General features: G+C 34.1%; 1 protein-coding gene across 2 annotated transcripts in view; it reads left to right on the forward strand.

Moving 5' to 3' along the window:
• GUCY1B1 (guanylate cyclase 1 soluble subunit beta 1) overlaps window positions 1-25,931 on the forward strand; it is a 41,180-nt gene extending 15,249 nt beyond the window's left edge. For both annotated transcript variants that reach the window (XM_016138663.2, XM_016138664.2), the window contains 12 exons: window positions 351-451; window positions 1,960-2,078; window positions 9,963-10,160; window positions 13,155-13,385; window positions 14,618-14,734; window positions 15,691-15,824; window positions 18,329-18,526; window positions 20,914-21,151; window positions 22,161-22,301; window positions 22,803-22,957; window positions 23,484-23,610; window positions 24,738-25,931. In XM_016138663.2, coding sequence (XP_015994149.1) covers window positions 351-451; window positions 1,960-2,078; window positions 9,963-10,160; window positions 13,155-13,385; window positions 14,618-14,734; window positions 15,691-15,824; window positions 18,329-18,526; window positions 20,914-21,151; window positions 22,161-22,301; window positions 22,803-22,957; window positions 23,484-23,610; window positions 24,738-24,761 — 1,783 coding nt within the window. In that variant the 3' untranslated portion in view covers window positions 24,762-25,931. The remainder of the gene's footprint in view (window positions 1-350; window positions 452-1,959; window positions 2,079-9,962; window positions 10,161-13,154; window positions 13,386-14,617; window positions 14,735-15,690; window positions 15,825-18,328; window positions 18,527-20,913; window positions 21,152-22,160; window positions 22,302-22,802; window positions 22,958-23,483; window positions 23,611-24,737) is intronic.
• Window positions 25,932-27,209: the final 1,278 nt, after the last annotated feature.

Raw genomic sequence — 27,209 nt, forward strand, 5'->3', positions numbered from 1 at the left:
GAACAATACCTGGCATATATAGGGACTCAGCAAATATTTGCTAACTATTAAATCTAAAGTTGTTTCTTGATTATATTTAATATTGAGTATTGTATTCAGTGTTAGAATACCATATAAACGTTGGTCTTGCTAAACTATGCTTTACTATATTATTTTAATTTGGAGGAGATGTAAAATAATTTCTTCTTAATCACTGACCTTTAGGTACATGACATCAATTTAAACAAATTTGCCCAAAATAAATCCTGTTTCAGGTATAAAACCATTGTTTATACATTCATTCATTGTAGCTATAGTATGTATTCTTTTTTTCAGCTTTTCTTCTTCTCTCTATCGTTTTTGTTTTCCAGAAAAGAAGCACAATTAGATGAAGAAGGACAGTTTCTTGTCAGAATAATATATGATGATTCTAAAACTTATGATTTGGTTGCTGCTGCAAGCAAAGTCCTCAGTAAGTTGAATGTGACTTTCCTTCTTTGGTTAAGTTACACATTGAAATCCAAAGAAATTCATGGTCCAAGATCACATGGAATAGTTATGCAAAGCCCTGGTGGGGAGGATATTTACATACAATGTTAGGCTCAAGCCATGCTGAGTCCTACTTTTCCTTTTACAAGCTCTTTAGGGAATAGAGCTCTCTGCCTTTTCCCACAAAAAGCTATGTGTTGGAGAAGGAAAAAAATATTGATACTTAATGTAATAAGTTAATAATGTAATAGTAATAGTGTTATAGTGTCAACAGCACAGCAATTACACAGTGTAGTATGCAGAAAATATTATTACCAGATCTCTTTTGCAATCACAAGTCTTGTTAGCTAATGGTAAAAGAAACAGGCAAAGTTCAAAAAAATGTTTCATATAAAAAAAGTTGTTCTCAAAGTGGTGTCTTTTATTCTAATAGTTGTTAATTTTAAACTAGGCTAAGTTGGGATAGAATACAAAGAAGTTTTTTAGCTTTCTAACTATAACTAAAAGATCAAATACTATCTATTACAGAATACAAGAATTACAAAAACAGATGGCAAATTGTTAATAAGAAGAAAAATATCCAGCTTCATTAGAAATCAAAATTGACACAAATATGAAATAATTTTTCATATAGATATGGAATTTTAAAAATATCTAATATAATCAAAGATAGAGTTGAAATTATACACATTTTAAATCTGATGGGTTTAAGACAGCTTTTTTGGAAAATAATTTTGCATCATCAGTCAAAGCCTTTTAAAAAATGCTCAAAACCTTTAGGAACTTTTCCTAAGGAAATTATTCAATTTGCATTAAGATTTATATATGCTTTCATTTCAGAGTTACTTATATTATAAAAAGTTGGAAAAGCTACATTTTGAATAAGAGGGGATTTATTAAATAAATTATTGCATCCTTATGTTGAATAGGACTTTGATTAAAATTGATGTTTCAGAAAAAAAAAATCTTGAAGTTTAAGAAAATATTAGTAATTGGATATTAACAAAATGCAGTCTACTAGAGCACATACCATTTTCAAGCAACTTATTAAATATGTATATTTAGATAAAGAAAAACATTTCGCACCAAAATATTATCATGTGCATTCTTGATGACTTTCAAGATTTTCTTGTATTTTTTCAGGACAAATAAATACATTATTTTGTCCTGAAATAATATATTTAAGAACATACATTAAATATATGTTTTTAAAAGCTCAAAATTAATTAAGTAGTTTTTCACGGAAGCTGAAAAACTGGTTGCTTTGCTATAAATACAAATTTACACTGTTAACATGTTTGTATGCTGTCTTCTCAGATTTTATTGTAGTGTCCTAGCCAGAAAATTTTTATATGATCCGTGTTTACTATGCACAAAATTTGAGAATATTTAAAACGTCTTTATTATGCACTTTATCTTCCTTCTCCCAATCAACAGTATTCCACTTTTATATTGTTTTCCTTTTGTTGTCCTTTCTAACCTATGGAATAGATCTCAATGCTGGAGAAATCCTCCAAATGTTCGGGAAGATGTTTTTTGTCTTTTGTCAAGAATCTGGTTATGATACAATCTTGCGTGTCCTGGGATCTAATGTCAGAGAATTTCTACAGGTAAGCAAATTGAGGTTTTGTAGTTAAAAGTTCTGAATTTGTGATTCTTAAACATAGGCCCTAGAGTATTTGTGTTCAGCCACCTAGAGGAGTGTCCTGCTACCAAAATGGAATCATAGTGACATCTTTCTTAAGTCACATACACTAATAGTTATTAGATGGACTTGAATACATCTTAGCATTTTTGCTTCATATTTTTTCTTTAACTTCTGGTTGCCGACAATAAATATGCAAGTTGTAAATTAATATTCTCCAAAAGACTCATCATGGCCTATTGTGATCTGTTTATCTGCCTTTTAAAAAATGATTGTTTATGCTACTAGTTGTGATTTTATATTTTGGATCCATAACAAGGTCTTATTTTAGGTGTACCTCGTTTGAGTAATTAAATAGTGTGTCATCATCTATGATGTTGACAGAGCTTGTTTAGGAGAAAGCACCTTGGCTTTCAAGTGCTCTGACATCAAAACAAATTTGAGGACCATTACTCCACATTACACATTAATTAATCTACTACAGAGGGGAAAATAAGAGACTCCCAAAGTCAGTTTCAGGTGGAGTAAAAGATAATGTCGCCAGAGGCCTTCGTTTTTTATTCTTGTTAAAATCACCTTAAAAGCTTCGTAGTAGTAAAGTATACATTAGATGAGAAACTATTTTTGGATTATCTGTCCTATTTTAAGCGAAGGCATTTGCAAGACCCTCTCCTTGAAACATGTTAACTTTGAAAATGATGCAGTAGTTTGTAAAGGATATTTCTAAACTGGCTGCTGAGAGCAGCCAGATCTTGCTGGAAAATGATGTCAGTGCAATACTAGCTGAACCGAAGCCCAGTTTTGAGGGAATGTAAACGACTTTCAATCCAGCTGCATTATTGATTTAACAGCCAAAATAAGAACTTTAGTGTTTAATCAAAATGTCTGTTGTTTACACAGTGACATTTTTCTTATAAACTTAAAACAGCATTAAATTAAGAAGGAAACTGGTTTGCAATTCCCTGCCATGGATTTACCAAACTACTGATGTCAAAAAAAGCTGCCACTTCCAAATGAAGCAGCTGCCAGGAAATATATAAATTAAACGTTAACGGGCTGTATTTAAATTAATTATTTTAAATGGATTAAAGTTTGATATTTAAAAGTATTTTGAGATTTTGGATTTTTGAATACATATTCCATTTTTTAATACTTTTATAAATGCCTGTCACTTTATCAACAAAGTTTCAACTAGTAGTTCCTCTGTGTTAAACTTTTTCAATGACCGCCTTTACATAATAAAACAAATAATTCAAATACTTTTACAAATTGTTTTTGTTTTACGTTGACTTATTATGACCATCTGCTAAATTTGTAATGGCACAATAAGAAAACAAGCAACCACTTGGCGTGTTTCTCCATATTCTAGAGCTGTGCTATCCAGCAGGATAACTCACTAGCCAAATGTGGCTGAATTTTGAGAATTCTACCTCTTTTCTTCATTTCCCCTACACTTCCGTAGGAAAGTCTACCATTATCTAGAGATTGAGTGGTTTCCTTTCCTCTCTTCATGACTCCTCCTATTTCTTGTTTGTTCTATAACTAATAATCTTTCCAAAATGCAGCATATCCCATCATATTTTCTCGCTTAAGCCCATCAGTGATTCTCCACCGCTCATTGGAAAATGGCAAAAATAATTTAAATGATTGAAACTGCTTACATCCCCTGTTCATTCTCCCTCTTCCTCTCCCTTAGCCCAGTCAATAGAACTTCTCTTTCTTTTCTTTCTTTCTTTCTTTTTTTTTTAAATTTGCTCTTTCTATCCTCTGAGATTCTGCACCTGCTCTTCCCTTTGTCTGGAGCACTGTTCATGTTCCTTTTCACCTAGACAAGTCCTGTTTATCCTGCTGGTCAAATTACTCCTTCCAGGAAGAGTTTATTCCTGTCTCCAATCGCTACCCTCTTTGACTAGGGGTAATTGATGTTTCTCATGTTTTCAAAGTACATCAATCTCCCCAGCCATAGTCATTCTCACACTGTATTATCATTTCCTGTTTGTTGGGCTAGAATGTAAACTTCATGAAGCTGGAGACCAGTATCATCTCTCAATGTTGGTGCCTCCACAGATATAATCTCTTTATCTGGAGCTGAATGCATGTCTTTTTTTTTTTTTTTTTTAAATGAAGGTTTGTGGTCTGTATGAAAATAGGAAGCTAGCTCAAGAATAATTGATTTATTAAGAATAACGAAAACCAATTTCAGGTGAGATTATATAACTTTATTTAGGAGATTGAAATGTGGAAGAATAGATAACCACAAACTAGACCAATTTCCTTGAGTCAGAAGCTTTAAGTATGCCATATTTGTTGAGCTAGTATATGGCCTCTGAGAATCGAAACCCAAATCAATCCACAGAAGGGCCACCAATTCATTTTCAATGGTATTACCTTATCATGACATTATATATTCTTTACCTCCCCAATAATTTTACAGATATTAAAGGAAATGAAAATGAGCACTCAAGGCTGCTATGTTGACTATTGAAAAATAAATGTGCAATATGTGATCTTAGAGACCAGTCAGGATTTAAATTATGGGCGAGTTTAAAAATGCATAGGAATCTCAGTTGAATAATCAAACAAATATTCTGTCATAGTTTGCTGGAAACACTGGCTCCTTTGACTAATTTCAGAGTGGTGACCGTTTCACCCACTCCCTCAATTTGTATACATGAGAGTCCTCTGACTGTGTGTTTTTTCAGTCTTCAATGGGGTTTCCTTAAATTCACGATGGCTCCAGGTTTTGGCTTCAAAAACACAACATTGTGATTTAGACAGTCTGCCAGGAGCAAACTGGGATTGATGACCCATCTAAAATCCTTAAATGTTTGTGCAAAGTGTTATTTTGAGAAATATGAGGATTTTCCTGAACAGCTGTAAAAGTCTAATACTTCCCTAAATTGTTTATAATATTTCTGAGAAAAAAATGCACCATTCATTTTATTTTTAACTTTTGAATTTCAAAAGGAATGGCTTTCTCAATATCCAACATGACAATTTCTGTAAACTGTAGTTTTAAAATTGACAAGTGAGGACTTTTAAAGGAAGATAAGTATTTTAGAATTGTAAGACTGTTTTCTCTTTGAATAATTGGTATATTTTTACAAAATGTTGATTGCCAAATATAGTATTATAAAAGTTGGATTTTTAAACATGAATTTAAAAATTATGGAATAAGTGAAATATTTTACGCAACTAATTCTATGCCTTTTTTCTTTAATTAAATGTTTCTCTTGACAGGGTGGTAATGATAACTGTATATAATTTTAAAAGTTTTAGCATTTAAATAATTTTAGTGACTGATCCAATTTATTTTTAATAAGGCCTTACATTTTTCTTTTTAAATATAGGATATATTTAAATATAGAAAAAGTTTTCTATGTTTTTTCTTTTGGAGGGCTATTTCTCAAAGAGCAGCTCCAAGGAGAAAAGGCAGACACACCATTAAAGCATGAATTTCTTCCTTGCTCTGACATGCTGCCCGCACCCTGACCATGGTGCTTCCCATTATATGGGGTTGGGTTTTCCACTTTATTTAGGGCTTGCTTATTTAAATTTTTCATGTTTAAATTCTAAAATGACTTCTTTCTCATAAAACTCAAACTATTTTTCAAATTACATGACTCTCATAAATCAGTGCTGGTGTAGATCATGTTTTCCAGAAGCGTGAGGAATAAAAAGAAAGGAAATGCTGTGCCTCATCCTCTTTCCTTAAAAAGAAAGAGGTTTGCAATGACCGATTTTTAAGATTTTTTCCAGATCTAAACTTCAATAATGTTCTCAAATAACATAGACAATTCCCTTCTCCCCATCCACTAGGATAAGGATTCTCAGAAACTGCAACATCTCTCTCAAAACTTTCAAGGCAAAGGTTCACTCGCCCCATTATGTGGGTCATTTAGGGATTTTTAATTAGATACCTTAAAAGCAGAAAAACGAATAGTTAACTTCTGGATATTTTGCTTCTGTAATTACCTATGAGCTTACTTTTGCCATGCATATTACAAAGAGAAAATTTGCATTTATTTTGAAACATTCCAAGATCCTTAAAAATATTGAACTTCAAAGTATTTCTCAAAGGAATTATAAATTCTCTTTTGTTTCCTAAATCTGTAGCATGTCCTAAATCTAGAATTCCAATACAGTTCCCCAGGATGCCGGTGCTAGTTTTTCTTCTGTAAATGATATATGATAGGTAAAAAGATTACCTGGACTACGAATAGCAGAACTCCTGAGAAAAAGTACATTCCTTTTGTTTGTAGTAAAACCAGTAAAATGGTATGAGAACATTAAGAAATGAAATGAAAACCTCAGAGTAACCCTTTGGCATCTTGAGGCAAAATAGTTGAGTGTACTTGCTCTCTCTCCCTTTCATGTTTTGTAAATTCATAAATCTAAGAAGGAAGAAGAAAAAGCATATATGAGATTTGCTTTATTGTTTCCTGGGAACCTACTTGTGCTGTGTGATGGAATATATGTGTTTACATTTTTTCTTTCTTTCTTTCTTTCTTTCTTTCTTTCTTTCTTTCTTTCTTTCTTTCTTTCTTTCTTTCTTCTTTCATTATGTTTATAGGGGCAACATTGGTTAATTTCAGTTGTACATTATAATTTGACATCTGTATATTCTATTGTGTGATACCACCCAAAGTCCAGTTTCTTTCAACTACCACATATTTGATCCCGTTTATCCACTTCACTCTCCCACTACCCCCCTATATTTGACTCCCTTTTCCCTGTCTACCTCCCACCTCCTCCCCCACCCCCTACCCTCTGGTATATTTACATTTTTTCTGTTTGCTTTAATGTATATGTTTCTTTGTAATTGGCCATTCAGTGCTTTTCTTTATATATCTTCTTTCACTGGGTATATTCAGAAATAAAACAGAATATCAGTTTTAATATAGAACTCTTGTCCTCCAGAATACATTGCAGCCTTATGGGTGAATAGTTAACTTTCTATAGATAGTATTATAAAATGCAGCCGAGATTTTCTCTTGGCTATTTTGAGAATCTTTTTATGGCCTTTGATATTACTGCAAATGATTATAGTCTAACAACAAAGAAGGCACATTTTTTTAGCAATATAAATGCACTCAAATAAAAATAATTTAATTTCTAAACACAAATTCCATTTCTCATAATAAACAGGCTGTGGTAATCACTTTAATTTTAAGAGAGTAAAACCAAGTAAGGAAAGCTGTAACTAAAGAAATCCCAAGAGTATTTTTATGTTAGATGCTATCTGAAGAAAATCAATATTACATTAAGTGGTGTCAAAGCTGTCATGCTGTGAGGAAGCACTTTACTTGTCCATTTAATTAATAGTAAATTCAGTAAAACAATACATCTCTAGAGAGTTGGTTACCGCAAAGACATAAAAGATGAACATTCTGACTTCGCATGTTTTGCTTTCCCACTTGCTCCGAAGTGATAAATTTAAGTGACATTTTATTATCTATATTAATATCTTTATTTAAATTAAAATAGCTCAGCATTTAGGATGAAATGCTTATCTTTCCGTGACTCATGATGTAGCTGCATGTACAAATGTCCTAATAATATAATGACACAAGATGAAAATAGGTGAGTATGAAAGTGGTATAGGCATGTCGATTTATGGAAAAATTGAAAAAATATTAAAATACATGTTTCAAGTTATTGGTTGACTCATGTTTTTTCCCTTTAAAATGAGCCACAACACGGTACCTGGGCCTAAGTACACTAGGACGTTTATTAAATGCAACAACGAGCTCAATTTTGACTTTGTGGGAAATGGAGATAAATAGAGAACTCTTTTGGTGATTTCTCACCAGATTTTTCCTCACATTTTTTGTAGCATCAGACAAAGTGTAAGGGATCTGCAAGGATTGTGAAGATAAGTTGATGTCTTCCCTTCTCAGGAAAATGTTCCTATGAGAAGAAATTGTCACAGAAAGATTCCCTGTACTACTCAACCAAGTAAAATAGTGTCAGCATCAGCTCCTTGCAGTTTATATAAACTCTCAATACTCAGTCTGCCATATTGGGTTCCTTTTACATGGCAATAGCAGCCTCTAGAGGCAATCACGGTGAATTGATGCTTTTGTTAAGAAATGGCCTGACGTGATTATAACGTAATTTTTTGGGGGGGTGGGGGGGAAGCACTATGCATAAAAGCATTTTAAAAAGAAACTAGATTCACCCAATTGAGGACACTATCAAAACGTTTATTCAAATCAGAATGGCAACCTTTATGACCTACTCAGATCTCATCTTCACTTTGAAATCTTTGGACCCCATTCTTTCAGGTCGAATTGTTGAGTCCTTTATTTAAGCATCAAAAGCCACTCCGCACATTTGTTTGCGGTACAAACCATGAACTGTTTAAAGTCAGGGTCCATGCCGTGCAGATTTGTGTCCAACCCTTTCCCTGCCTCCAGCCACCACCACCTAAGTGCATGATATGTAATGCACATGCGGTAACTTTGCAGAATAAGTGAAGGAATGGAGGGGATAGAAAATTAAACCACAGTTCCATAGGTGTCCTGATGGAGAATTTCTCAGATTTGGGCTCCCATGAAATTGCTTCATACTCATTCTAGTTTCTTCCTGATATCTTATTGGATACTTCTATTTCCCTAAATTAACTTCTTAGAGACATTTGGAACAAGAACTGTAGTTTAATTTTGACTCATCTCCAGCACCTTCTTTTCAGATGCAGTCTTTTAGGCTCATGGTATTCTCAGATTGTTTTACCTCTCCCATTCTCTTTAGTAATAAGCACCAGTTATCGATAGATTACTATTTGCTTGATGTATTAGATTTTTTAAAAATTATTGTTACCATAACAAATTATCACAAACGTAAGTGCTTAAAGCAATGCAAATTTAATAGCTTACAGTTTTTTTAGGTTGGAAGTCGCAGCAGGTCTCACTGGATTATGGTCAAGATGCCAGCAGGGCTCTGTTCCTTTATATAGGCGCTGGGGGACTGTCGTTTCCCTGCTTATTCTGGTGTGTTGACAGTTCAGCTCCAAGTGTTGTCTTTCGGGCTGAGGACCCAGTTTCCTTGCTGGCCATCAGCTAGAGGCTTCTCTAGGGTCCCAGAGGCCCTCTCCTTCCTTGTGTATAGTCTCCTACATCTCAAAACCTGCAACAAGGGGCTGTTTCCTTTTCATGCTGCTATCTCTCTGACCTTCTTTCATTGCACCTCTTCCCCTCTATAACCAGGAATTGTTCTTGGCTCTTTAAGGACTCAGTCACTCATGTGGTTAGGCTGGGTCCACCAGGTTTATCCGGGATAATCTTCCCAATTAAAGATGCATAACCTTAATCCCATCTGCAAAATCTCTTGCCATGTATAAAGAAGTATTCAAAGGAATTAGGATGTGGAAATTTTGGGGGTGCTATTTACTTTGCCTACTCTACCCAAGGTAGATGTGCTATTTATCCTAAATGTGCTATTTGAGTTATGTCCATTTTATCAGAAGAAATCAAATCTTAGAAAAGTTACATTACCATGAAATGACAGTGCCATGCATATACAATCGCCCTAAATATCTGTTAATATGCATTTCTTTGTTTTAGCCAATAACTATGTTTCTTTCTTCTGCTTCAGAGATTCTTTTTATATCTCACTTATTTATTTTTCTTTAAAATATATTAGCTATTAATAGCCACAGATGTTTTTCTTAACTTTAGTTCCAAGCTCTCTATGGTTCTTGCCTTACAGATGTGTCAGTTCGGCAAGGGAAGGGTGCGCTATGTGAATGTTCGCTGGCCAATCCGTCTTCTTTCTTTACTTTGCTTCCAGAAGGCAACTGCCATTGTGGAAGCAGTATTTATTCATCATTATTTCCTCTTTATTGCAGAACCTTGATGCTCTGCATGACCACCTTGCTACTATCTACCCAGGTATGCGTGCACCTTCCTTCAGATGCACTGATGCAGATAAGGGCAAAGGACTTATTCTGCACTACTACTCAGAGAGAGAAGGACTTCAGGATATTGTCATTGGAATCATCAAAACAGTAGCTCAACAAATCCATGGCACTGAGATAGACATGAAGGTAATGATTAGTAACTCACGTGCTTCTGAACACAAATGATATGTAGAACATTAAAAATGATACTCTGTGGATTTATCTTTAGTTATTGCTGTTAGTGGACCTCACCAGAGCGATATATAAACCGTAACAGTAGCAACACCAGTAGTCTTCTATATTTGGCCTTGGAATGCGAAGATATGCAAGAATACAAGATTTTTTTTTTTCTTGTGGCGGCAGATTTTCCTTTCTAATTATATATTGCTTAAAACCACATGAAATGTGGTTTGCAGTCCCTGTGAGCACACATTAGCTGGGAGGCAGAATATATGACAGGCTGAGGTGAGGCTTTCAAAAAACAAAATCATCATAATAATAATGTGAATAGTCAAATTCTAAGACAACATATAATTAGATATTATCTTACCGTTCGTTCATTGTTTTTCATGACTTTTTTGTCTGTCCCTGAAATGTAGTTGGAATATTTCATTTCATGAACAAAAGTTTTGCTTTTTTTTTTTTTTAAAAGAATAAATTAGATTACTTGGTGAAAGAAACCAGGTCTCATACTTTAAAAATGTATTGCTATTGATGATACATAGTCTGTTTTGAGTGATAAGTTCAAGGTACTGATACAATTGCTCAATAAAGAGAACCATCATTTTTTTACATTTCTGACCCAGATAGTGTCTCCTAGTCAGCTGCTTTTTGTGTGTTCAGCATATTTAGCTCCAAAATCCATTTTCAGCGGCCCCAAGTTTGAGAAAATGGGGAAAAGAGATACCCTCTTTCGGCGTTCTTTCTTTATAGCAGTCCTTTCTTAGAACTCACACTTATATTCTAACATATGGGAAGGCTAAACTTGAAGTACAGTACTATACAAATAAAAATTATAACATTTAAATTGGTTATACTGAAAAAGTATCCCATACATTTAATTTAGTAATGTCACATTAGGTGTCATGGTTTGCTTTCTTTCAAGAGTTGGTGTCAGTTCTTACATGACACTGGCTGGTGATTCTCAAGTGTATCCTTGGTTTTCCTACAACTAGAAAGTGGGACTATGCGTAAAATGACATTATCAAATGCAGAGACATTTACAAATTAAAACTTTAGGTAAAAGATCAAAATTCCTTCAAAATTGGGAACCTTGCTGGAATTCAATCAAAATCTTACATGTTTTTTATTTACAGTCTTTGATCCTGTCAACAAACACTACATCTATACCAAGTGAGCCCGTATGAAGGGCTTTTTGCATACTGTGTCTACTCTAAGTTTTGTTTTTTACTTAACCAAGCTGAGCAAGGAGCAGGTACATTGAAACTACAGGAAAGAAACATAAGTTTGGGTATACTTGGAAATATCAGTTACTATAATTTTTAGAGCCTTTGGTATAGGAACCTTCCAAAATTCAAGTTTTTACTTAATTATGGGGTTTACTTTAGACAATATTTGGGTTGTCTTGTGGCCTTCATTTTTTCAAGTACCCCAAATAGGCTTTTGAAATATTGGCATTTGATAATTATATTTTGTATATTTAATTTTTTCAAAGGCATTCTTTTAATTTCCTCAAGTATTCTTATGTTTAACAGGTCTAGAGCTACCAGACAATTTAACTACTTTTGAAATAGTATACTGTGTCATGAAGGGTTATAATAAGAGTAGATTAAAAATATGATTAGAAAAGCACTTTTTTATGCCCATTTAAACAAAGCAAAAAAGTAGAATTGAAGAATTAATTAGTAAATTTAGGTTGCATATAATTCAGTTCCTGTAGCTAAAATGGAAATAGAGCAGAACATCAAGATTAAACCTGAATTTTAAGATTAACTTTGTTATGTTTGGTTTATGAGACATTAGGGAAATCAACCTTAATGGGGCAAATTTTTAAATCTTAAATAAGACTACTAATGTTTAAACAGTATAGTAAGTTAGTGTGACAGTTATAGTAGTAATATTCTGATTTCGCCAGGAAAGTATATCTGAAAGCATATATACAAATATGTCCATGTTAATCGTGATTTACTCTTAGGTCTCAGATTATGCTGCAGTGAACTTCTGAATAAAAAAGTGAAAATGGGCAACATTTTACCTTCATTTATCTGTAACTAAAAAAATATCACCGCAAATGTTTTCCATTTGGATCTGGTTTCAGTTAAAATAGTTTTTCCCTTTGTAGGAAGATGTGTTGCTTACAATATCTTACACTCAAAAGAAAAAATCCTTTTCTATACCTTAATAATGCATTGGCTTGTGAATAATATTTTATAAATGTAGTTATCTTTAAACTATAGACGTGGTCATTTAGAAATGTAGTTACTTAGCAGAAACTTAGAAACAGTGCTATTTCTTTAAATTATAGAGCTTTGCTCACAGTTATGATTACTTCCTTAGAATGAATTCCTAGATTTAGAATTAAATCAAAGAATATACATTTTTAAGGAATTTTTATGCATATTATTAGTCTATTTTTCAGAAAGATTAATCAAAATACCCTCCCACTAGTGGTATTTGAGATGAGTTTTTCTGTATCCTACCTAATTTAGTATTGTAATTTTATATACATCGCAAGCGATGGATAAAAAAAGAAATTACATTGCATGTATTTTTAAATGTTTATCGTTTCATGACCCTCCATTTGTAAATATTATTTTTAGCACGTTAAATAGTGCTGCTTTATATGGCTTATAGATCATTCACTGTAGAAGTACGTCTGACTAAGGGCTAAGCCTACCAAGAAAGGAGGGTGCTTTTCTTCCAATTCTACCAGAACCTGTATGGGCTGCTAGGAGACCGATACCGGATTTGCAATTTTACTGTGAATAATTATTCAGTCTTCAAATTTCGTAAATAAATGTCCAGGCATAGTTTTCTATTTTAGGCATATATAGTATTTGCATCTTTTAAAAATTTAAATTTAGCCCTCTAAATGCAATTCCCATAACTAGTTTCCTAGGTATTTAGATATTTTAAGTAAATTGAAATGCAGACAACACCATTTTCCTCTTTGACGTCCAGGTTATTCAGCAAAGAAATGAAGAATGTGATCATACTCAATTTTTAATTGAAGAAAAAGAATCTAAAGAAGAGGATTTTTATGAAGATCTTGACAGGTTTGAAGAAAATGGCACCCAGGAATCACGCATCAGCCCATATACCTTCTGCAAAGCTTTTCCTTTCCACATAATATTTGACCGAGACCTAGTGGTCACTCAATGTGGTAACGCCATATACAGAGTGCTTCCCCAGGTAAGTCAACATCACACTTTCTTGGGGTCTGAGACAAAAGGCCATAAACAGGCTATTGTTAGGTGTGGCCATTCATTCATTTAACCCTTTGACTGTGTATTATTTGGTGTGCAGCACACTGTATATTACATATTTTTAAAATGTGAGCCAAGTGCTATTTGAGCATACTGTGACTTTCCCTAGGACAACTACTTTTTTTTTTTTTTTTTTTTTTTTTCTGTTTTAAACACAAGGATAGTGGGAATGAGACAGTGGGTAACTTTCTACCAACAATCAACTTTCTCTTATTTATTCATTCATTGAATAAATAGTCATTGGATATCTACTGTCAGAAAATAGCTTTTAAAATCAATCTTTGATATTTTTAGAGAAAAGAATTTAAAAAACACTAAAAAGGAAAATGATAGAAATTATCATGAGATTTAGTAACAAACGCATCAAAGGACAACAGTTGGGGTGATGATGAGGGTCTATGTTTGATTTGCATTATTCAGACCCATTTGTAAAATCCTTTCTTTCCACTTATCTACTAAGTTTTGGAGTTGTACATGACATGTGTCTAGAGATACTTTTTGCTTGTAATGAAAGAGACTTGATTATTCAGGATTACCCCCAATGATATCAGGCATAAACCTATATAAGTCTGGAAGCAAAATGGGGTGCTGTGTGGGATCTTATGCTGGCTCTGCCTCTCTACCATTGTTTGACCTGAAGCATGTTACTTCTCCTCTCTCTGCTTATTTTCCCTTTGTTATAGCATGAGGATAGAAAGCACCAGAAGAACATTTAATCTAGCCCCTTGTTCATTATAAGCAATAAATAACTGTTACCTATGATTATTAACTGTCTTTTGATAAACTGTGAGTGTTTGCTGGTAGTTTTGATATTTAGATTTCATTTTAAGCTATAGGTATTTTACACCTCCTGCTACATTTTAAAAAGATAAATTTCCATTCTTTCTTCTTTGAAAATGCTTTTCTTATTTCTTAGCTTATATTTGAATATTAGTCATCTGAATCAATATTAGGGTTTATGTTCATGAAACTATCTGATGTCCATTTAATCACTGAGTTGCTACAGGTCAAGGTATGAGCCCATAGTTGAGGTATTTTTCCTATGAAATAATGTATTTCTGTATTTACATATAATTGAGATGATTTAATAAAATAACATCAAATTATAAAAATTGTTTTGAATAATTAAATGTTCTGTTCTTTTTATCTACATTTAAGCTCCAGCCTGGCAATTGCAGCCTTTTGTCTGTCTTCTCTCTGGTCCGTCCTCATATTGATATTAGTTTCCATGGGATCCTTTCGCACATCAATACAGTTTTTGTATTGAGAAGCAAGGTAATTAAGACACTATTTTACTAAATGTGACTACATAAGGTATGTTACATATTAGAAGTGTTCTGAAGGGAAAAGCAGCGATTCTGACATCCTATGACTGAAGGTGTAGCGAAATCAGAACCAAACCTCAAAGGCACTTCTATTTCAAAGGCACTGTTACTTTTTTTGGTTTGCTTGAAGGACAATGGAACTCTGTTCCCTTATCAGGATTAACAAAATTTAATTGTTGAGAACACTTTGCCAAGACGGCCCAGTTTCACATATTAAACCAACACCTTTTACAGCTACAGTGTCCTATTTTAGAAATCAGAAGAACTGATAAAAAGGTCTTTTAAAAAAAACTTTACCCATTTTCCTAAAGTGTCTATTATTCTTGGTGCCATTTTTTCTGGAAAACAAAAGCGATAAAATAGTCATTGAGTTGATAATGTTCGTAGTATGCCGATCTCACAGTTTCTATCTCTGGGACTGATGCAGCAAAGGTGTCCTAGAGGACACACTTCCTCCTTCCTGCAGCCCTCCCAAAGGTCTTTCATACACGTACTTTATATATTTGGTACTAAGTACATCCAGCTGCTCTGTGAATGCAGGGGTGGATAGTGGAGAGGCTCGTTTTATTTTTTGATGAAGCCTGGTAATTTACATTGTAATTTACCAGCCAAATTGAAAAATCAGAAAAAAGATTCATAGAAGGTTTACATAAATATGTGAACAACAGTACAGCTACTGTCTTTCTAGGTTCAAAGGAGGTAGTCAAGTCACTTTTCTACAGTGTTTGTAAGAGAGCCTCTAAGCTTGTGCCCTGGCAGAACTCTGGTGAAATGCCCTCCTCTGTTCTAACTGGTACACTTATTCTTCCACATGGTTTGGTGGGAAATGAATTAGATGTGCCCTTCTTTTTTCTAAATTGTTAGAGAGAAAGGCACTGGTTAATGGTTATGTCTTGCTTTTTCAAGGAAGGATTGTTGGATGTAGAGAAATTAGAATGCGAGGATGAACTGACTGGGACTGAGATCAGCTGCTTACGTCTCAAGGGTCAAATGATCTACTTACCGGAAGCAGATAGCATACTTTTTCTGTGTTCACCAAGGTAATCATTTTTAGATTCGTTGTAATAGATAAAAGTATCCACCTTTAGCTAACATAGGAACTCAATAACATTTTGTTCAATCATGTTTACATATTCTGAAGTGTAATTAGATTTTACAACTTTTGTTGTACACCTCTCTATAACAAGGTTAATGTCATTTAACATTTGTAATAAACTCAGGAGAAATCATATATTCTATTTTACTTGCCATGTCCTAAACAATCTGTTAAGTGTTTTGTGCCATTAGATCACACAGTACCTCATCTTCAGTTAGCTAATTCTATAGCTTTGTACCTTCCCAACAGACATCACGTAGAAAAGCGATTCTGAAAGCATCTAATTTGGTGGCATAAATGCATGAATAGAGTTGGCACCATGAAATGACTTTTCAAATTATTTGTGGGTTTGAACTATTTTATATTAAAAATGTTTAGCTACTTTAATTAGTATACACTATTTAAAATACAGTATGAAGTTGAAGTTTATGTTATTTGTAATAAACATTAGAAGGAAGTATAAGTGTAGGTTGATGTTGCCTCAATCTGATAAAGTATTTTACGTAAAGTTGTATGGGAATTCAAAATACAAATAAATATACCAAAATTTACTTTAGAACAATAGAAAAAGATAACTGTGGAATTTGCCATTAGGTGATATTTTGTGTGTTTATAACTTTATATATCCAAAATATGTGCACAGTATTTAGTAACATACTCTAGAAAGCATGTTTTAGTAGTCTATTGGCTTGAAATTTAATATATAATCTACCATGATCACTTTACATTTAAAGATATTGTCAAAATTTCTGTGAAATCTTTGTAACAACCTCCTTTGATATTGTTAATATAGCTTTAAAGACTATCTAAAGCTAATGATGATTTTCCCTGAGCATATATATGAAAACAAAAGATAAAAAATTAAGAAATATACATATTTTTATTAATAACCCCCATTGATCTAATTACTTCTTCATTTGCTATCAATAAGTGTTTTTTCTTAGCCTCTTTCCAAGTAGGGCTTCAGTAGAATGACAGTTTCTCGATAGGGATAATTTCTAGTCCTGGAGATAAAGTTTCCTTTGAAAATGGAAGGAGAAAATTTGGAGTCTACCTATTAATTACAATATGAAGAAATTGGTCACATAGTGACACATTTGCCAATTGTCATATGGTACCAGTCTATGCGTATAGAAAGATTTGTACTCAAATCAAATAAAAAGATTAACTAAAAACAATTTTACTTGCAAAATAAATAATTTCAAGGTGATCAGTTTAAATTTAGGAACGTGTTAATAGTTTATCAAATAAAAACATTTTAGAAAAATGAAACAATTTGATTGTTTTCTAACTCAATATGAGCATTTTTAATGATTAATTTTATTATAAGCTTATAATCTTTTTTTCTCTACTCATTTGCCAGATGATCTGGCCTCTTTCCAGAGGGATCTATCTCTGCAAGTGAGCTATAACTTACACATCCATTTTAACAAAATCTAAAGGGACAATATGCTTCATTAGTAAACTCTTTGATTATTTTATTTTTCTATCTTGGCACACTAGCTTTTGCTTTGATTTATGGACATTTCTGCTGAGAATATATTATAGGGAGTCATTTTATTAAACCAAAATTGCTCAGTAAAATTTCAACTTAATTATGCCATTTTAGAAAAATTCTTATTATGAATGCCCAGAAGTAATTACTTTGCATTTAAAAAATTCAAGCCAATAATATAACTGTAAGACATTTTAACCAAAGAATAAATTTTTAACAAGCAACCTTTTACATACCAGATCTTCACTGAATCAATAAACATTATTATGTTGTTCTAAAAATGACTTAAGTTGCACAGATACATAAAATTTAGCATGTTTAAATACTGTTTCAAATATGAGAAAGATTAGTCAAAGAACAGAGTAATAGAAGAAATTAGAACAAGAAGTAAGAGTAGTATATAAAACTACATGTCAGAAAGTCGTAAATATGTAAAATACTTGTTGAAGATGGGTCATAAGTCCAGTTGTAAACTTTCAATCATCACGCTTAGAAGGAAAAACAGCCAGTTATGGTAGTCACAGAATCCATAAGAAAGAAATGAACTAGTGTCTCAAAAGACACACAATTGTTCTTGTTAAAGTGAGTAAAGGTAAATTTTAATTTCTCTTGATAATGAGGAAAAAATATGGTAATAAATCACAGCCTTGTGTTAAATGCCTGAGCAGTTTCCATAGGGCAGCTTTCTATATTATCTTTCAATTTAGGCTGATGGCATCAAAAAGTACAGTTTGGCAAAAATGCATTTTAGGTTCACTGCTCTTTGATAGATTTTTAAGTCTCTAAAAGAATGGAGTAACATTCTTTGACCAATTGTCCAAATTTTTTTCCTTTAGTCTGAGAAGCTTTAGAATGGTAGGAGATGTCAGGATTATACTTCCTGACAGTAATCAAGGTTGGGATTGTCATGTGAATAGGTTGCACTGATTTCGCCTCATTTCTCTGTATAACAGTGTGATGAATCTGGACGATTTGACAAGGAGAGGTCTGTATCTAAGTGACATCCCTTTGCACGATGCCACGCGTGATCTCGTTCTTTTGGGAGAACAATTCAGAGAGGAATACAAACTGACTCAAGAACTGGAAATCCTGACAGACAGGCTGCAGCTCACTTTAAGAGCCCTGGAAGATGAAAAGAAAAAGACAGACACGTAAGTATGTCACCTTGTGCTTGAAGGACATGGTGGTTTGGCATCGTATATTTTGACTACTATAGCAAAGATTAGTAATCAGACTAAAAAGGCATGGAAGCCATTGAAGCTCCAGAGTAGCAAATAAACTCTTCCGATCACTTAAAACAGAAGTATGAGTACAGAAATAAATCAGTCCTAATGGTAGTGGAGATGTTTTCTATTTTTATGAACCAAGCTGAAAAAATATGGAATAAAACATCTCTCTGAAAATCATTAGAATAAGTCAAAATTTGTAAGGTCTGACTATTCTCTTCATTCATTCTCTAATGGAAGGAATATGTACTGAGCATCCTCTATGTGCCAGCAGCTGGCCAAGTGCTGAGGGTTACACTGAACTTAGAGTTGGCCATTATATTTTAAAAGTTTTTTTTTTTCTTGGACTCTGCATTATTTTAAGATTTGGCTGATATGAATCTGACAGATTATAATGTCATCTCTAATGACAACAATTATATCTATAAATACAAAGATTAGCAAAAAAATAAAAATACAGAACTACTATTTTTCTGTTAATGGAAGATTAAATTATGAAATATTGAGCATGTACCCTTAAGGTAATACTTCATTTTTCAAGTAATTCATTTGAACAAGTGCATATTGTGCATACTACTTGAACTCTTTCATGTATAATTAAAAACTAAGCCACCGAGATTTACAAGATATTTTTCCCAGGGTCTCTGTTTTAATTCTTAACATTTACGTAATAGAAAGCAGTCTTGTTAGAGAATTGAACTGATCTGCCTTACTTCCATAAGAACTATTTCACTCTACTAAATGGTCAGAATATTGGTAATAGTACCACTTTCTATACTGTTCTTGCATGATACATGCTTAGTTGCCCATGGAGGGATGTTGTGCCCAAACAGAAAAACATAAGTTAACTATTAATTAATAGCATATATGAAATAGAGAATGCCATTTAAATACCTGTCTTTATCCATAGCTTTTAAATTTTTTTTTCAAATTAAACCGTTTTACTGAGGGCCTTCAGGGGAGGGTGGAAGTGCTGGGAAGAGGAGATCTGATGTCCTCTGCTGGGCCGCCAAGATAGCTCTAGCTTCACAGCTGCCGAAAGAATCCATAGCATCTTAGTTCACTTGTCTTGGCCTTTGTATAATGAAGCTGGAAGCTGTGTTTAGTTTTTCTGAGACAACTTCACTTTCCTCATGGTCTGAAACTGACTCCCTTAATCTATCCAGGTATTTTGCAAATTTCAGAAAATACACGGGGAGGCAGCCCAAATTTTTCCCACTGCTTAAAAACAACTCAAACCGTATGTTTTATTATTATCTGGTACAACTTCATCCATGAAAAATATCACATTTTGCGGACCTTGTAAAACAGTGCTTAGAGACTAAAGTTCAAAGTCATATGGGTTTGTAAATTCGAGTTACTCAGTGTCTTGCTCTGGCTTTTTATCTTAGGAAACCACCTAGGTTATGCTTTGTTTGTAGATATTTGTTTATCAAGGTGATTTAATTAACTATTTAGTTTTACTTTTCTTTAAAGCTCAGGAGTTCTGTTCACATTTAATATTCAAATACAGTTTTTAGATATTTTATAAATGTTTAAAAGTTAAATATTAAAGTATGGGGAAATTTCACTAAAGCTAGAAAGAATAATAAGAGCTCGGCTCCATTTGCACATTAAACTTCTCTGGCAACAGAGATGAGAAAGGGAGGAGGCATCATTTGTTCTCTTGAGCTCTCATGCCAAGAGCCCTTAGATCTCGCTATAAATCCATCATAGTCATCCTTCCCCTGTTGTGTTTACCGCACTTGTCCCCTCGGCATGATCCCTGATGTCACTGTAGTAGTGTCAGTGTTGCCAATAGAAACAAATCTTTTCTTGCCCTGACCAATTTCCACCCATCTTACCAGTTTCTTCTGCAGAAGAGTGAGGTGTGAATGAGTCTGAAGAGAAATCTGCTTCTTTCAATATTACTTTACAACAATTGAGATGAATTTTTTATTCCTAGGAGATAAACATGTTCCCGGTATTGTGATACTTACACAGTGTTTTAAGTGCTGCTGGTGACAACTTTTATACTGTGAATATCATAATACCAAGGTCAGAATACAAGACCAGCAATGAATACTTTGACTTCTTATTGCCAGTTCTTTGTCTATGAGTTTGGCTTGTTTTGATTTGGTTTGAATTGATATATTGTGTATATGTCCTGTTTATACTTATTAATATGGCTAATATTTTATACTAATATTAGAGGTGTCCTAAATGGCCTTTATAGTGCAAATGACATTGATGTTCAATGAAATGGCCAGTAGAAGCACTAAAACTATTCCCAGCATTTCTTACCATGGCCTTTTTCTAATCCCACTGAATAGGTTGCTATACTCTGTCCTTCCTCCGTCTGTTGCTAATGAGCTGAGACACAAGCGTCCAGTGCCTGCTAAAAGATATGACAATGTGACCATCCTCTTCAGTGGCATTGTGGGCTTCAATGCTTTCTGCAGTAAGCATGCATCTGGAGAAGGGGCCATGAAGATTGTAAACCTTCTCAACGACCTTTACACCAGATTTGACACATTGACTGATTCCCGGAAAAATCCTTTTGTTTATAAGGCAAGTCCTGACCATTTCGTAAAGCAGTGCTGTTCAGACCCTTCCCTCCAAAGCTCCAAAGGCACTGCATAGTTCTCTGATGGTAGCTTTGATATATTAACTAATCCTCTACACAGTCAATATTTGTCATTATCCTAAATAATCACCTCTTGCTTTAAAAAGTTCTCTTCCTTGTAACCAGAATGAATGGAGCAGATGATTCCTTAGTTAAAATGAAATGTAATAAAATAAAATGGCTTTTTTTGTACTTACATTAATAAATCTGAGCAGGTTGTTTTATCATACATAATATAAGCATAGCATTCGTTTTTGTGCTCTACATGAGAAATTCTTACTGAAATACATAAAATGTTTTGCATGGTAAATAAATCATGGAGCATGAAAAAGGTGCTGAAATTTTAGATAATGTAACTTGAAGATAAACATTTATAAGGCATTTCTACCTGTGGTTTCAATGAGAAACAAATTTAATATTGGAAAAATGAAGTCATTTGTTTGTTAAGGGAAAGAATGTTAACTAAACCATCCCCAGGCATCTGGAGTAATGTAAGTGCCACAAGAACTATTTATTTTACAGTCATTTTCTGGGGTATAATGTAACAATTCATGAGCACGTCATAAAAATGAATGGTCGATGACCATGAAAAATCATTGAACTTCAGGCAGTGGCTTTTGTGACATCAGAATATCACTGTTTTATGGTGAAATAAGGCAATAACATTGTTCTGCTGAATTATAAGGGCATCTGAGGTAAGAACCCAGAATTTACAAGAGGAAAAATAATGCCGTGTCTGTACTTGCCTGTAATCAAAGTGCCATGTGTATAAATTTCAAATAATTACAAGGTTTCATCTTGGTATTGAATGCATTAGAATGTTTATAAAACAAAGTGGGAGAAGAGTATAAAGTTACTGATAGTCTTGGACAAATGTTTTTTGAATAAGGTTAGCAAATGAAATAATCTTGTTTATGCTAACCAATAAACTTCTAAATATGTGTGCTATGTTAGGTGGAGACTGTCGGTGACAAGTATATGACAGTGAGTGGTTTACCAGAGCCATGTATCCACCATGCACGATCCATTTGCCACCTGGCCCTGGACATGATGGAGATTGCTGGCCAGGTTCAAGTTGATGGTGAATCTGTACAGGTTAGTAAATAAAATAGATATTGTAATAGTGGTAGTAGACCTCTGTGGACAACTGATCATATTCCTAGCTGGGTAATCATTAATTATGTATAAGGTAAAGCATCTTCACAACAAAGACTGAAATACTTTATTGAGCCCATTGTATCACATTCTTTCATGGAGATGGCAAATGTCTCCACCTGTCTGGAATTACCTGGTCTGTCCCATGTGCTGAATGCCATTAGGATGAGATGAAATCTCCTATCCCTTATTTTGAGGTTTCTTTTTTTGAGTCTCATATAAGTTGCCTGATTCACATTTGAATCTCTCAGACTTTAGAAAAAGAATTCTCTTGGAAGATTTTTTGAGAGTTTTCATTTTGTCTGTAATACACTTAAAAGTTCTTCTAGAGAATTCTTATGATTTTTATGTGTTGAATCGACATTATTCTGTAATATAAAATAAGCAGATATTAGTGTATTAGTGATTGAAGTTATTGAAGCAAAGCTTTGATTTCTACAGATAACGATAGGGATACACACTGGAGAGGTGGTTACAGGTGTCATAGGACAGAGGATGCCTCGGTATTGTCTTTTTGGAAATACGGTCAACCTCACAAGCAGAACAGAAACCACTGGAGAAAAAGGAAAAATAAATGTGTCTGAATATACATACAGGTAAGAGAATACATCTTAGTATTTATTGATTTGCAAGGAAAATGCCTTTGTATGTGGTTTAACTCTCTGAGTGATTTTTGTTACCTTGAAGCTATCATCATCTTCGCTCTTAAGATTGTTTATTTATTTACTTTTTAAATTTTATTGTATTAGTTTCAAGTATACAGTACATTGGTTAGACATGTATACAGTTTATAAAACGTTCCCCCTGATTGCTCTTTCTCTCCTCTGGGTCTCCACCTAACTATTACATTAATGCTAACTGCGTCCTCTGTGCCGTGCTTCCCATCTCCAGTTTTGTTTATTTTTTATTGGAAAAGATTGTGTCATTATTTCCAGTTTAAAAGATTTTATATCATCTTAGGAGTTCCTGATTTGACCATTGTTCCTAATACCTTGAGTTACCTTTAAATACAACTTTAGCGTCTCTCCTTAGTGTCTTGATATATAACTTTGGTACATGTCACTTTCTCTATGCAACCGTTTTCCTTACCTCTCTCCCTACTCCCTGTCACCTGACTTTCAGATGTCTTATGACACCAGAAAATTCAGATCCACAGTTCCATTTGGAGCACAGAGGCCCAGTGTCCATGAAGGGCAAAAAAGAACCAATGCAAGTTTGGTTTCTATCCAGAAAAAATACAGGAACAGAGGTATGACTAATCAGAGACTAATTCTTTTTTTCTTTTTTTCAAGACAATCTATAAATATGGGGAGCTAAATCATAACCACTGAAAATGTTTCAATTTAAAAGAATTCTTACTCACAGAAATGAATTCTTCAGTAAAGCAGGAGAAATGCTGCACAGTTAACAGTCCAGTTAGAACAATAAATACTTCTTAGGGGATACTTTATGGTTGCCAGTTTTTGTCCTCTAATGAAATTAAAACCAAACATACTGAATAGAGAAAATCTGTTTTTGTTGTCGTTGTTGTTCTTCCTTCCTAATATGGCTGAAACACGACTGAGGTCAGTGGGCTGCGAGGGGATCCTCCTGGCCTTCTTCCTTCAACTCCCTGAGCTGTTCCAAGATCCCCATCAGCATTTCTTGGCCCTTGGTCCTTGTAAGGACCAAGCTGTCTTCCTGTGGAGTATTTGGGGATCTTTGGAAATCCTAGTCCCTGTGTGTTCTTCCTAGAGAGGAGAGTGATTGGTAATTTTTCAGAATCTAAGCGATTCCGTCGGAAGCTTTAGGTTCGTGCTGGTACCATGGTTGTACTCCAGACAGAAGCTGTGTGCTGAAGTGGATCTCAGAACATTAGCAACCAGATCAGAACCCTGTCACTGCCGGTAGACCTGTACACAGGGAGGTCATGCCCAGCCTTTCCCCATTGAGGGTGTCACATCCGAAACGATTTGACACTTTGTTCCCCTGTTGATGTATTGGTTCTTTAGCAGGGGCTTGACTACTTGATTATGTTTCTTTTCCTGTGTGCATACCATTCCCTAAAAATGCTTTCAGACTATAACAAATCCTAAAAGGAATGGAATGCCAAGTTTTAAAATATTTATCTTTATCCTCTTTCAGCTGTTTTTACTTTCAATAATTTACTTACTAGGTTGGCATGCTTACTGATGTTGTTCTGATAAATTAAACTGTACATCAAGCATTGGGTATTTCAGTTGAGTGGCTCTGTTCCACCCAGAGTTATGATGGGGATGACAGAAAAACTGTAGATATGAATGCAGATCACAATCTTATAGAACATAAAAATTTGAGGGATATTATAAGCTTTATTATCACTGAAAATTAATATCTTGTTTCTTCTACTTTTTTAAGGAATCAGAGCAGGATGATAACTGAATCTCGGGCTGTAGGAAGAAGACTGTGATTAGATTCCACTTATCCCCTAATATGTGGGATGCTTAGGAGCGATGATCAACTATGGATACAGATTTTTGCTTTGTCCTTTTCAATTATCCCAAGCCTTTCTCCTAGGTATATCTTTCACTATTCAACTTTAGCTCTGCTTTTGATTCTTTTCAAGGGTTAATATGTTATCTAAAGTTTGGCTTTACATGTGGGTGACATGTGTTTCAGGTGTCTTAAAATCTACTATGAGTTTTGCCTAACTTGGTAATTTGCAGGTAGTAGGCACCCAATAAATATTTGTTAAATTTAATTAAATGAAACTGAATAGTATTTGGCCATGTGTGTGCAGACCGTGGTTTACCAAATCAGTTCCATGCTCCATATATATGTATATGTATATTTTAATGACTATAACATAACGAACTTTATATTGTGTTGGTGTATATCATTATAGAAATCATTTTCTAAAGGAGTGAATTCTAAGTTTTAGGGGGAAAGTACAATTTATTTTCAGACTCCCAAAGTAAGAATTAATATACCATGTTAAGAAAATAGTGACTATTTTGAATTATGCTAATTTTCCTTCAGAAATAGAAAATGTGCATTTTTGTTATTAAAAATATTTAGTCGCTCATTCAAATCAAGTGGTAATTATAATGCCTCTAAAATGCTTTCATTTGTAGTTTATCTCTTGTATTAAAACTCATTAACTACATGTAGCTGCTGTAGAGAGCTACAGTTTCCCCCTGAGCTGTTACATTGGCTTGGGATCCAGGTTTTGGACTCTAACCACATCCAGGAATAAAGCTGGAATCACCGTGGAGACACTCTGTGCACCAATGCCCTTCCTGGCCTTTTTTTCCCAGAAATGAGCTTTTTTTTCTTAGCTTAGAAGAATATACTTATATCCGAGACATCATGTTCAGAAAACTTAGTTTAATTTTGACACAAAATACATTCTTATTGGAATAATTGGCCTGTTGTTCTTTAATGTCTCTGATAATTTATTAACATCTCTCTTTATAAAATATAGTACAACTACTTTTGTGTGAAAACATTTGTCTTTAAATTTAGTATTTCATATCAACATATCAATATATGTATAAATGTTCCATGTTAATGTGCAAAAGAATCTGCAATAAATTATTTTTTCCACTTGTCTCTAGACAATTTTTATTTAAATGAAATGATACTCATGTTATTATACTCCATTTTACTAATGCTATTTTTGTAAATATATTTTATGATTTTACCTGTTATAAACTTTGAGTTAATTTCAATTCCCTTGTTACAAAGTTTAATGGCTCCTCTTACACAAGGATATTCTCAAATGCTATTTTTCGTTAGTACAAACAAAATGACCAAAACAAGACTAGACCTGCAGGGGAATAGACAGATAAATATACAATGACATCAGCTTTTGAAGTGCTCACAATTTTTTAAGGGTGAAAGACACATATACAAATAATAAAAAATAAGTGATATTCATAGTGATAAAATATATTCAAGATACAGAAAGAATACTTAAAGAATGAGAGAGGATAGGACAGGTTATCAGAACCTGAAAGGACCGGCTAGAGAGCATCCAGGTTGGTGAGCGTGCGGATGCAGAGAGAGTAGGGCTCGTGGAGGGGGCACGGGCGCTCTGCACCCTTTCCCCAAACCCTGTGCCATACAGCTCTTCCATATAGCTGTTTCTGAGTTATATCCTTTCATAATAAACCAGTAATCTAGTAAGTAAAATGTTTCTCTTTGTGTACCACTCTAGCAAATTAAGGGAATCTAAAGAGGGGGTTGTGGCAACCTCGAATCTATAGATAGTTGGTCAGAAGCACAGGTGACAACTTGGGCTTTGTGATTGGCCTCTGATGTGGGCACAGTTTTGTAGGACCGAGCCCTAAACCTGTGGGATCTGATACTATCTTCTGGTGGATAGTGTCAGAATTGAGTTGAATTGTAGGACACTCGGCTTGTGTCCTGAGAATTGTGTGGTGGTGTGGGGGCCGGGGCAGGGGGAGGGAACATATTATAAATAGGTGCAGAATTTTTAAAGGGGAAAAATAATTACTTATTTGCTTACCCCTAAGTATGTTTCTCTTTGCTGCCCTCACTAATGGCTCTTGGAACCTCTGAAGGGTGCCAGAAGATGCTCTTGAGGATCCAAGTCTGAAAAAGGACAGGGAAGGACACAGTGTCTCTCACAGAAGTGCATTTCACCATCTTGGTTCCCAACTGACTATCACTTCCCTGTGTGCAACCTTGAATTTATCTCTTCCACCAGCCCTTAGGTTCAAGGAAATCTCATAAAAATAATTATTTGTGCAGTGTTATAATCATTTGTGTAACATTACATTTATTCACATATACCACATTCAGAATTTCACCCAAAAATTTCCTGCAAATTCTCTAGGAAGCTGTGTAAATTTTTCAAATCAGGCA

This window comes from Rousettus aegyptiacus, unplaced genomic scaffold (assembly GCF_014176215.1).
Source record: "Rousettus aegyptiacus isolate mRouAeg1 unplaced genomic scaffold, mRouAeg1.p scaffold_m13_p_16, whole genome shotgun sequence".
NCBI lineage: Eukaryota > Metazoa > Chordata > Mammalia > Chiroptera > Pteropodidae > Rousettus > Rousettus aegyptiacus.